This window comes from Corvus cornix, chromosome 14, assembly GCF_000738735.6.
Source record: "Corvus cornix cornix isolate S_Up_H32 chromosome 14, ASM73873v5, whole genome shotgun sequence".
Classification (NCBI taxonomy): domain Eukaryota; kingdom Metazoa; phylum Chordata; class Aves; order Passeriformes; family Corvidae; genus Corvus; species Corvus cornix.
In genome coordinates this window covers 9,914,644-9,927,493 of record NC_046344.1, presented here as the reverse complement: position 1 = coordinate 9,927,493, position 12,850 = coordinate 9,914,644, and the positions used below count along the sequence as shown (strand labels likewise).

General features: G+C 36.7%; 1 protein-coding gene and 1 long non-coding RNA gene across 3 annotated transcripts in view; both read left to right on the top strand.

Annotated features, from left to right (window-relative positions):
• Positions 1–7,873, top strand: part of PARN (poly(A)-specific ribonuclease) — a 48,727-nt gene extending 40,854 nt beyond the window's left edge. For both annotated transcript variants that reach the window (XM_039560389.1, XM_039560390.1), the window contains exons 23-24: positions 5,180–5,373; positions 6,973–7,873. In XM_039560389.1, the coding sequence (XP_039416323.1) occupies positions 5,180–5,373; positions 6,973–7,025 (247 nt within the window). In that variant the 3' untranslated portion in view covers positions 7,026–7,873. The remainder of the gene's footprint in view (positions 1–5,179; positions 5,374–6,972) is intronic.
• A 2,295-nt stretch (positions 7,874–10,168) lies between these two features.
• The window catches only part of LOC120410801, a 55,243-nt gene continuing 52,561 nt past the window's right edge, over positions 10,169–12,850 (top strand). Inside the window, exon 1 of the long non-coding RNA XR_005603138.1 lies at positions 10,169–10,326. This is a non-coding gene — a long non-coding RNA (uncharacterized LOC120410801). The remainder of the gene's footprint in view (positions 10,327–12,850) is intronic.

Below are 12,850 nucleotides of genomic sequence, written 5' to 3'. Positions count from 1 at the left end.
GCTCCATAGTTAGACAAACCAAATATGGTGGTCATAAAACCGGTGCTGAGGTATTTCTGCTTTATCTTTCTTGGAAATGTTACATTAAGTTCTAGTTCTCATTATATCTTCCTGTAAATGTTAATCTGTTGTGTAACAAATTTGCTGAACTTTTTCTGTTCTTCTCATGACCTTATGATTTTGCAGGTGTGTATTTTGGCCAGCTGTCAGATGTTCATGGCTTTTGTCATGGTGGGAATTCTAAATGTGCTATAGACATGTTTGATTCCAAAAAACATATGGAGGAAGCTGATGATAAAGTCCGTATGAAATAAAGTTAGTTTAATTGAACTGTTGTACTTAGGAAGCGTGGAGAGTACATGCTGTGAGGAGCTGAGGAGCTTTAAGGATTGTCCTGGCACTAGCCTGCACGTGGCTAAGGCTTAGGGCTGTAACTAAGGCAGTAAACTATTAAACAGTTTGGAAACACTTACTGCTCCTTGAGTTTGCTGCAAAGAAATACTAAGTCCTAGTTTTGTTTCTGCCAGAGGAAGTGTCTCCTCTCAATGAGCGTTGGGTTTTGGGTACCTCACAGGTTCCAGTCAGATGGTAACGGTGGCAGCTTATGGAGAACAGGAAATACAGAAAGCTGATTTGCTGTTGTCTTGCAAAGAAGTTTAAGGTCCACACAAATGTGTAATTTGGAAAATTGCTGAACAAAATTTTCAGTAAATTCTTTCCTTAAAAGTTTGACATACCCCAAAGGGTTGTTTGTCTAAGCAATCCTCCTACTCTCCTTGAAAATTTTTAATATATTTTTTCATCTAGTGTTAAAAAATTCTACAAGTAGCTTTTTGGTTTTACATGATCAACATTTTGATATCCTTGGATAGCAGCCTTTATTTTGTTGAGAGATCTTCTTCTGTAATTGATGTTACATAAATTTTTGTTCTTTTATTATTCCATTAATAAAGTGATTTGGTTCTGTCCCAAATTCCTTCTCATGCAGGTCTTTTGACATGTTTTTCTTAATTTATTTTTATTTGCTACTAGTTATATTTTATTCTTTTGTCAATTTATATTTTGTAAATGCTTCCTCTGAAGTGTAATCTGATTAGATAGAATGTGGAACTGCAAACCATGGTATTTCATGTCACTCAAGATGAACACTTTATTTTTCCAGACAAAGGTATGTAAAAATACTTATATATAAAGGTATATAAAATATTTATATTTTATATATTCCATAATAATTTTATGTAAAATATAATATCAATATTTATATAAACAATTAGGACAGATTTATATGTGTATGCATGTATAAATGTGTATGTTTGTCCAGATTAGTTGAAGTCATATCTAGTTGAGCACTCAGTACTGTGATGTATCTAGCAGCTGATCCCTTATAATAGCTTCATGTTACTGCATCCTTTATTTATTTATTATTTAATAAGCTTGCTGCATCAGCTTCTGCCAAGGAGCACAGCTGCAGAATAGCTGCTTGTCTCCATGATGACAATATGTCCTGGCTACTTTTTCATAGAGTGAGGAAGTTGTTGGGTATTTCTTGTGAGAAACTTTTGTCTTAAATTGACAGATAGATTGATAAATATGTAACAAAGGTTCTTTAATTCTTGTCTTATTGATAAAACTGTAGTCCTATATTGTAGAGGACCTTCTCTTCAGAAAATAAAGTTTATTAGTAGCAGTCACAAGGTAAAATTATTTATAATTAATATATATTCCTTGCATGTAACTTAATACTACTGCTAAATAGAAAAATTTATTTCAATGGAAATATGCCTAATTATTGATATACGATGGAGAAGTAGAGGAAAAACTGCTTCATTTGACAAAACTTCAAATAGTAAATAAGATCCCCTTGTCTAAAGCTGTTGCTATTCAGAACACACTTAGGAAACAGATGGAACTGGCTATGTTGTGCTTAGCAAATGTCTGCCTGCCAGCTCTGCCATGACTGTTAAATGCATGGCTTTAAGAGTTTTTCCTTAGCAAAATAGTGTTAAACCATAGCAGGAAAAGTCAAATAGGGTATGCTCTATGGAAAACTAGGTGTCCTGCTCTATTTGTACTTATTTATTCTCCTAATCATCATCTAGGAGTAGTAAAATAGGATAAGGCCAATGGCAAAAGACTCGTATGAAGTACAGGAAAGGGATACATCACTTTGCCTTACAAATATTCTATCTAAAACTATGAATGCTGCATCTTCTGTCAAGTCAGGGTGCTGTTTGTAGCACCACTTCCTTGAATGTCTTCATTTTGCCAAAGATTATCTAATTTTTGGAATGTTCAAGTGTTTCTACCGATGATTCTTTTGTTTTTTTACAGAAATGTTTGTTTATAGTGGTTTATTACCCACTGAAGAATAATAATTGGCAGAAGCTGAGGTATTAAGGGTATAGATAACAAATATTGCAAGCAAATTATTGTAGTATTCCTGTGTTGTAGTGTTATTTCAGGTGATTTCACCTGCTCTTAAGCTGAAATGACTGATTTTTATGATGGATCAGTATCTACTCCCTACACCCCTCAATGTTGTTTTGAGTGTCAAGAGAACTTAGGTTTCTGTGTAAGTGAAATTTATTTGTAGTTCCACATATATCCAGGCCAGTTTCAAATGCCTTGTTGTGATGAAGTGTTTCTTTTAAAACTCAGATATGCTTTCACAAAACAGAAAATGTTCAATGCTACATGATCATAATTGTTTTCCTATCTTTTGCCCCCCTCCACTTGCTGATTCTTTCAATTTAATTACCGTGGTACTAGTTGGATTGCTGCTATTTAGTACCTCTTGAAATAGATTCTCTAGAAAATAAATACAGTTGTTGCCTGGATAGCTGTTGTACAGGTGTTACGTAGTTAGAGGATGGTGTAAATCTGTGTCTCTGAATGGTTCAGGTATCTAGACAGTTGAGGATCATAAAAGAAGTCTGTCTGCATTGGACAATGACTGAGGCTATTATTGTGTTTAAATCTTTAACTTTGTTCAGTTGTTTCTCAGCTGAATCAGGAAGTTGAGGCAGATATGTGGACGCATCCAAAATAAGTGTTACAATTAGAAAAGTGAACTGAGTGGTGCTCTAACTCGTATATGCAACCATACTCATTTACTACTAAGTGCATAAACAATGTTGCTGTAATCTTGAATCTTATTTTAGGTTAAAGAAGAAAAAGATGTAAAAAAATTAAGCCTTTCACCTTTAGAAGCCATGCAATCAATAAATGAATATAAAATAAAATTAGTATTTTGGGAGAAAGCAAGAAGTCAATGGTTCTTCATTATAAAATACGTTTATTTTGTACTGCCACTTTTTGGTGGTGGGTTTTTTTTTCCCCTTAAGATATCTGCAGGAGGACCATAAGGCCTAAAATTAATTTTTATGTTGTACTTTGGTACCCAGCTAAATGTGCAGTGATGGTCAAGAACTTGTTTCTCTTTATTTGCAATAATTTCGTGAGAGTCATAAGTTAGAAAAAGGTAAATTCAGCCATGAGACCGTTCAAGAAGGGATCTTCTTCCTACCGTGAGTCCAAGTTCCCTCCTGAGAGCCAAGTGCTCCTCATACGTCTGAAGAAATCCTGGGATCAGAATTTATGGCTCCTGAGTTTTTTCTTCCTAATGTATTTTTCAGAATGGCTTTCCCCAAAGTAGAATTCTTACAGGCTTTTCTAAACTATATTTTTTAAAAATAGTAGTTTTTCATTTCTTAAATACTCCTTCTTCCCTAGACTTTTTTCTTTCTGTCCCTAGTTTTTGCCTGTTTTGCAATATTGAAGTGTGTACATAGGATTAACAATTCTATCCAGCTTTTTAGCTTCCATCTTTTTATTGGTGGTAGTTGTGGTATGAGTCACAATGATGATTTGTAAGAAATCATGCAAGAAGGCCTTCTCTGTGTGAATGTTTGGAGCAAAGACCAGCTATTCATCAAAGTAAATGGTGTTTGTGCTCCTAAAGTGGAAGCAAGAGCATGAGATGTAATCATATGTTTCATCTTTGTTTATTGCCTTTGGACATCCCAGACAGAGTCTGTTTTAAGTTGCAAAATGTTCAGCTGAAAAAATTCCATTTCAAAGCCAAAACTATACTACAAAATTTAACAGTTCTTCCTTTGGCTGAAACCTTATTGAAACACCATAATTCCCTGCTGTTGATTAAAAAGAAAAAAAATACCTTGTAAGGCTTTGTTTTATAACTTAGTATTAATATTTATTTAACTCACAGGATTGAACATGGCTTAGATGCATACAGCCATGTTGTATAGTTCTAATTTAAAAATGGAAGTTTATAAGTCTAAAACTACATTTTTTAATTGGTTGTTCTAAAAGCGTTATATTAGACATTTAAGTAGCTGGTGTTTACATATCTAGAGGTTCATAATGGGAACTGTTTTTTAATTAGCCCCCTTGCTACTGCATTCTTTATTATACTCATGCTAATTTGGTTTTAATATTGTCATTTGTCTTTTAAGGAAGTTTAACAATAGCATTCCAGTGGAACGAAAGCCTACCCAGGGTTATTCCGGTGTGCGCCGAATGAAGTGGAGCTCTAAGTTCATCTTTATACTGTGTTAGTCAGGCTTCATTCAAGTGCTGCTAATGAAATGAGTGTGCAATTTTTTGTGCTTTTTATTTTACCAGCCCCACGAATAATAGGACTCTTAAAGCCGGATTTAAAGTTTTTATATGGAGCTTGATGGTTTTCTCTACCTTTATATAGAAATGCTTTTAAAACTACTTGTAGTTCCAGGAGAGAGGATGAAGTTAGCATGTAGAATCCTTCAATATCAAGATGTGCTTTTGAGGCTTCAGTTGTACGTAATTTGGTGTCTATTGACAGTGCTTTACAAGAGCTTGCATAACTATGAGAATAAAATGTAAAACTGTGCAGGGATAGAGAACTGATTTAATTACATTTCAGATGAGTGATCTCATCAGAATAGCAGCTAAATTTGAGATATCGATACTACAAAGAATGAATACCTTGATCTACATAAGATTGGATTAGATAGTAAATTTATGGAAGTCAGATCTTCCAGGTAATGTAATTTCATGGTACACCACTTATGACAGTTTATTTTTCTACCTTCATAAGCATTTAATAGATGTACAACAACGTCTACCTATGTAATAGTTACTCTTGACTTTTCATGATCATCTTTCTTCTGTGTTCCAGTTTTACAGGTACCAGTACAGTGGGAAAGAGAAGCATGAGTCCTATTGAGGAAGAAACTGGTTCTGATGATATGGAAGAGGGAGAAGGCCAAGGTCCAGAAAATGATCAGGCAGACTCCTGTGCAGAGTCCCTTCCAGATGGTAAGAAGAGACCCAAAAAGTTGAAAAAGATCAAGACAGAGCAAGTTCCAGCAGGTAAGTGCAATGTTCATGCACATGGTTTTCTTTTCTGTTTGAAAGTGTCCTAGGCCTGAACAGAACTGAAAATGTTTTCTTGAGAGTCTTCACTTCGAGCAGTAACGAACTTCTTTACATTCCAAGTTCTTCTTGACACTGAAGACGGCATCATACAAAAATTGTGAAAAAACTCAACAAACGAACCCAAAACAACATCAAAAAGCAAAGAACTCACTCCAAACCAAAAAACTCAAAACCAATGAAAACCCAGTCTGACACCAACCAAAGAAAGGAATCAGAATGTAGTTGTTTTATTACTTCTGCTAACTTTCTTCCTTAAAAGAAAGCTTTTTGAATATTTTTTTAGCTATTCTTAACATTTTTTAATGTGACTTTGTAGTTAAAGTTACTCAATGTGTTTTGCATGTCATAAGCAAAATTGAAGGCACTCTGTTTTGATGTATGCATTAATACATGCAATGTTCTGTGTGGTGTTTGTAGCCATAACCTTTATTGTGATTTATTTGGCTGAAGACTTTTCACCTAGGGTTGAAGTGAAGGTGGGTGTTTTCAGATTTTAATACCTATATATTTTGTTAGTCAAAATATTTGGAAGTGAATGTCTGACTAAATGCAGGCAGGCTACAATCATATGATGATGTTTCACCTGTTAATTTTTTGTAATGTTTTTGTGAGTTATTAGCTTGTACAAAAACCAGGAAATAACTAACCTTAGGTCACATGAATTTACACTTCAAAAGATTTTATTTTTATTGATCCATTTATTGTTGATTCTATTTCAATGTTTGTTAGTAATTTCTTGCAGAAATTGGACTATAATAAAAATTGTCTTATCTTAATTTGGTCCAGATGACGATACCATATTAGTCATCTGGAGCACTGCCTGCATTGAAGTATATTCAAATATTCATAATTAAAGCTTCATTTCAATATCTGCACTAGCAGCTTTTATCCAGAAAGTGCTATTATATACCAAGCATCCTTTCTCCTGATTTGGTAAAATCTTTCTTAGCTGATTCCAAAGCTGTCCTTGGAAATTGTTTTCGTCTTGTTATTCAGTAGGGCAGTTGGGGCATGTAAGCATATGCAAAATGACAAGAGTGTGTACTGTAGTTCTGAGTATAAAATTCAGGCTCTGTGTTTGGCATTATGGGAATATGCGTTATCGGTATTAGTGTGAGTCATCTTTATTCTCCAATTAATTTGGGATGGAAATATTCTTCCCTGTCTTAACAGCCTAAATAAAAATAACGACAAGTACACTTGGGGAAATAGTATTTAACTTTATCATCCCAAAAACTGCAAAACTGAAATTACCTAATTATTAGGGTTAAAAATACAGTATTTACCATTTATGTAAGAAGCCTGAAATGAACCTTTATTTTTTTCCTGTTTCTTTTCTTTTTTTTTTTTTTTTTTTTTTTTTTTTTAAGTGCCTATTCATAAACAGTCTCTTGGTTTCTCTTTATAAATATTGACTTACCAGTAATGTTTCTAGAGCTTCCCTCTACAGGAAAATATGTCTTAATATCCTCTGAAAAAACAAAAAAACCACCAAGCTTGATTTAATTTTTGTTCTATGATTCTGTCTTTTAGGAAGCCTCACAACTAGTTCCACTGGAATTTTTGAGGTCCCTGAAACATGGTAGGAAACAACTGCCTTAACAAGTGGAATTGTTTGAAAGCAGTTAAGAGAATACACCTCTTGGAAGCCATACTTTATTTAAATAAAGTGGTGTTAACAAAGCAGTATGTGTCCTGAAAATCAGTTTAATTATTTTAAACTGTTTCTTGAACAATCACTGTCAATTTTACTTGTGTGTATATCACCTAGTATATGACTTGTCGTTGATCCTGTGAAATCCTTGCTGTTGTAACTGATGTTAGGTTTAAGAAGCAAGACTCAATGTCCTTTTAGTCACCTCCTTTGGCATGCTGGCTATGAACTGTACAACAAGAACTGGCACTCTGTGATTTTGTGCTAGGCCGTTTCCTCTGCTTGGGGAGTTACCACAGCTCTCCTAATATTTAGCTGTTTTTTCAGGCAGCATCAGTATGCTGTCAGCATTCTGGAAACAGGTAGAACTGCAGTTTCATGTATTGCTTTCTACCAGTTACTTTACCTGGGAACATTTTTTTGAATTTCTGTTCTCTACACCCCTGTGCAGGTGGTATTCATCTAAATACCAGCATTACACATACCTTACCCTTTCAAAAAACTGTAACTTGAAAGTTTCTCAAACAATATTTTCCTGGTGGGAGGTAGTTTTTCTTTTTCACATCTGTTGTTGTTTCCACTTTTAAATCCTGATTTTGTAAAAAATGTTTTTTGGTACCTGTGATAAACCTGCTAACTGCACCAGCCCTTTATTTGTTTAAAAAAGGATCTGCATTGGTAGATTTCAGAAAATGTTTGATATTTAAATTTTTGTATCATGGAAATAAAACCAAAACATGTATTTCCATAACATGAAAATTAAAGACATTTTCTTAGGAACTGGCTTGTTTTTATTTATTAGCACCTGAAATGGTTTTAGTGAAATCTTTTTTTTTTTCTTTTCTTTCCTTCTTCCTAATATAACAATTTTTTGGCCATCCTGAGTATCAGACCCTTTTGTTTCATGGACTATTTTCAAGATATTTGTGAAATGTAACCAAGAAAAGCAAGCCTGTTGTCGTAAGATTTAAATCGCTCTGTGTTTCCCTTGGAGGGGTGAAAACAAAAGAGTTCTACAAATCAGCAAGTTCAAAACCATTGCTGGGTAAGAGTGGAATATTAAGAAGGCTTCATCATACAGTATTTACACTAGAGTGGGAAGCACTGCCATTTAAACATGGAATAACCTGTTTGAAGGTATGTCAAAATTCATGGGTTTTTAAATGATTGTGAACTGGCATTGCAAAGGGAAAAATAATTTCAAGATGTTAAATGTGAAATGTTGCATTTCTAACCTTAGAATACTCCCAGAAGTACTATAATTAAATCGTTTAATAGCAGCTCTATCATCACATTCTCACACTAAAATGTGGGAAAGAAGTCTTGCTATTAGTGATGCAAGGGAAAATTAGTAACTGAACTCTTCTGCTCTCAAGGAGCCAGAGACTTTTCTTCCCCAGGACTCTCTTGACCTTGGGACTAAATACTTAAATCCCTTTCATCTTGAGTATCCAAACCAATTTGCAAATTTAATTCTCTGAATATGTGCAACACCTAATAAAAGTTGTATAGAGCATTCATCTCTCTTGGAGGTGATTCAGGTAAATCACACAGTGTTCTCTCCAAATGTTGGAGTGAATTATTAACTGTATATCCTAAAGAACTGGCATAACATGATTTGGGACAGAGCTTAAGAGTCATGATGACAAAAGGCTACAAAAGCATTTAAAGGGATTGTCAGAAGTACAGGTTAAGGGGCAAGGAATTAGCTGCTCAAGAGACACAGAGGGCTGAGCTGACACAGAGAATCCACCTGGAGTCTGTACCCCGAGGCCATTAGGATCTTTTTCGCTCTTGAACAGCAATGCTTACATACCTGCAGGGAAAATACAGGTCTTAATTACATCACAATACAATCCCTTATAACTTGTTTCTTCAGAGTAGGCTACGTACATACTTCACTACAAAGGTTAACAGCTATACCCAGTATTTCTACGTGCCTCCTCTCAGTTGTCATTATGAGAAGCAGGATGTTACTGATCTCTATCAATAATTAATACTGCTTAAGAAAGCAGGGTTCTTGCATGTCTTAGTCCCCAGATGTGGCTTTTGTCGAGGCGGACATAATAGCACACACTAGTCATAATCCATATTCGAGAGAGATAGAAAAGATTTTTTATTTTCTCTACTGCAATTCTTATACCTCTTCACAATGGCTGTGGCCTATTGAGACTGGCTGCTTAGCAAACAATGATGAGGCTGTAAAACAATTAGCTATACAAGCAAAGGTATAGTTGCTACATATTATCCACAAATTCTTCCTTGTACACTCTTAATGTCCCATAACAAGAACATCCTCTCCTTGTGTCTAGAACATCTTCTCACGTTGATTGTCTTCTTGGCCTTCTCTGTGGGTTTCACTGAAGCTGCAAAATTTCACTAATATTTTCATGGGTAAATTCTGACTGTCTTTAGGTCTAACTCTGTGAGGCCCCCAGTCCAGCTGTCAGCCTCATCAACTGATGTCTATCAATAATTAATACCTCTTAAGAAAGCAGTGTTCTTGCATGTCTTAGTCTTTGTGTGTTTGATTTTATCTGTTGATAACCTGGGTAAGCTACTAAACTGTGCTTGAGGGGGCTGTAATATTTCTAACATTGAATTTGGGTGGACGAGTGTCAGAGGTCAGGGATGGTGGTGTCCTAAGCAGGGACTGGCCCCACTGATCCTGCACCAGGCCTCGCTGTTGTGTGGGGTTTGGTCCACTTCCCTGTGCCTTAAATGAAATAATTAATTCTAGGAGGGAAAGAATGTAGCTTAAATTAGATCCACATTTATTTCATAATGTACGTTTAAAATATGTGTGTAGAATTTGTTTTGGGCAAGCAAAGCTGTCATCACTAGTTGTGATGGCTCTGGGGGTTCCTGCTCGGTGGGGGTTTGTGCTGTTAACTGACTTCAGAGGTCACTGAATCACAGAATCTCCTGAGGATCGTCGAGTCCAGCTCCTGGCCCTGCACCCGGCAGCCCCGAGCCTCCCCCGCGTGCCTGGGAGCGTTGTCCCGGCTCAGCTCGAGCTCGGGTTCTCCGCTCCTCTCCCGCTCCCTTCAGAGCCGGGCGGGCGCTGGCGGCGGGGCCGCCGCCCCTGCCCTCCCTGCCGGCCGTGTGGCGCCGGGGGCTGCAGCCGCCCTGAGGGGTTGTGCCTGTGCCTTCCGACTGTCCGAAGGAGCCAGTATTACCTTGCCTTCGGTAGCGCTGACGTGGGACATTTTCCTCAGCAGCCGTGCAGCTGGGTGGGTTCCTGCTTGGGGCAGGGTCAGGAGCGGCCGGTCCTCACCGCTGGCTCTGAGGGGACGGAGCTGGGGGGACGCTGAGGAGGGTGTAGGAAGCAACAATCAACAATGTATAGAAGCGCTGGAAGATGGCATTGAAGGACGTGAGGAATTGCCTTGAGAAAATACGGGAATTTTGTGAGGAGTGTTTAAAAAAAAAAGGGGCACTTGGCAGTGTAGGCCTGAACATGGGAGTATCTGAGGAAATGGTGTGGAGAAACATGAGGGAGGTCTGGCTCAGCGACAAATGAGGTAGGTGAGCTGAAATCCTGCCACCGCAGAGGAACAAGAATGGGCTTATTTGGCTGGAACTTAGACTTGACAGTGATAATTTATCTGTAGTGATGGAGTACTTCATTGCTCGCCTCAGAAAGTACGTTAAAACTGTATTTGAAGTAATAATTTTCAATTTTATCTCAAGTATTTATGGGTGAGAAGTATTAACGTGTCAAAATGCACAGGATTGCAGCACAGGATATAGGAAGTTGCTGGTAAATGAGAAGTAGAGATAATTGCATAATTTAGACTCGGGGAAGAGTGTGAGTGTCCCTAAAGCATGGATTTGAATGGGGGCAGGTAAGAGACTGAATGAATTCCATGTGAAATTAAGATTGCTGCGAGTGCAACGGCCTGTTCTTGGTGTAAGATTTGAGCTTATGGTTTGGAGAAAAAGTTAAAAGCTTCAGATGATTTAGATGGAGAACTAAATTTTATTATGGACCCAGTGGTAAAACCAAGAGAGAGATGGAAAGCTAAAACTTCTGGTGATTGCGGGAAAAAGTAAATGTTGCAATTCTTTCTTTCTTTAAACTTCTGAGTTCTGTCACGGTGCCCAGAAAACATCTACTACCCTGGATTTGTTCTGTCTTTAAATCATAGTAAATGTAATGCAGACAAAAATGTCCTCGGCAATTCGGAGCATAAAGATGAGTCCTGAAAATCAAAAGTTCTTAGCTTTTGATGTGTTTAGACTACTGCCGGCAGAGCAGATATGTACATTGAAGCAGATTCCTTGAGTTACTCCACAGTACATTTAGTAAATGAATAAACATTTGCTTGTTTGTATTGTACTGTTGCAGCTTTAAACTTACACTAAACTAACACTCCATGTGTGCTTTACAGAAATACTGCCATACCCTCATTGGATGTTGAGCAATAGATGGTGGGTTAGACTGAGGTTTGTAGGGTCATTGTATTCATATTTAAGATGTTCTTTTTGCTCTAACAGGTATGCAGGAAGCTCATTTAAAAAGTTTTTTTTTTCCCCATCAGAATAATTATTGGCAGCCATGTGCTTCCATGAGTGCTATAGCAGATCACAAGTTGGTCCCAGCTCAAGGCTAAGTTGTATGGAACACATCTGTTCAGAAATGCAATATGGAAAACATTCAGCCAAACTGGAAAAAGTTAGATTTCCCTGTGCTTATATTAATTTCTTAAAAGAGCTGATAGTTGTATTTATACATGAGCCAGTCTATAGTCTACAAGTTTTGCAAACAATGTTGTACCAGAGTGACCCTGTGTGATGGGGTTGGTAGTGGTGTGCAGCTGAACATGAAAGTCTGGACGTTGTGGCTGTGCTGAGCCAGTTGAATCCTAATCTGTGATCTGGTTTTAATCCATCGAATGACTGAAAATACGATTGTATTAAAGTTGATTGCTTCAAAAAAAATTTTTTGAAGTTACCAGTTCCTTTTATAAGCCTCAAAAAGCTTTGCACTGTTACTGAGGTAAGAATGGCTATTTTGTTTGATTCTGAATATGTTACAACTTTGAATATTTCTTTCAAATTGGATTTTAAACTTAGAATGTTTAAGGATGACTGAACATGTTTAGTTCATGTATATACTCAGGGGGGTGGAGTTTTTTTAAATTAGATGTTATATGATTTAATTGTAGGATGCTTCTTACTTCAAAAATAAGTCTGCTCCAAGCATATGCATGTGTCTTTTGCATTACGGGAAGTTTCTTGTCTCATTTGCAATAAATAACTGATACATATTTGCTAACAATATCACAGTAATGTAAAATTGACTCTCCGTTCTGTTTAGAAAAGGTTTACGCTTCAGCCTTTCCTTTCAATTCTCTCATATGCTCGATTTAATTTCAGTTATCCTATTTTTGATGTGCTGTTGAGAAGCTGCCAGTTATGATTAGAAACTTCTTACTACAATAGCGTAGAACTGCTGAAAGTGGAAATAATAGTTCAGTTGTTTGGTCCTGTGCTGAGCATGTTGTCTTCAATGAATGACACAGTGTTGCAAAGAGATGATTTACCAGAGAATTTCACCTCAGTATTACTGGGCTTCCTCACCTGTAGACTAATCACCCTTTCTGCTGGGTTGTGCCATACTCCCCTGAGGTTTTACAGTAGTTGTTACTAAAACAGATTAAAGGATGGTGGTACTAAACGATGAGTCTGTGAAGAAGTTAATGGGAAGTGTTCATATTTTGGCAAATTTTAGGAGGTAAATGAGGTGTTGCT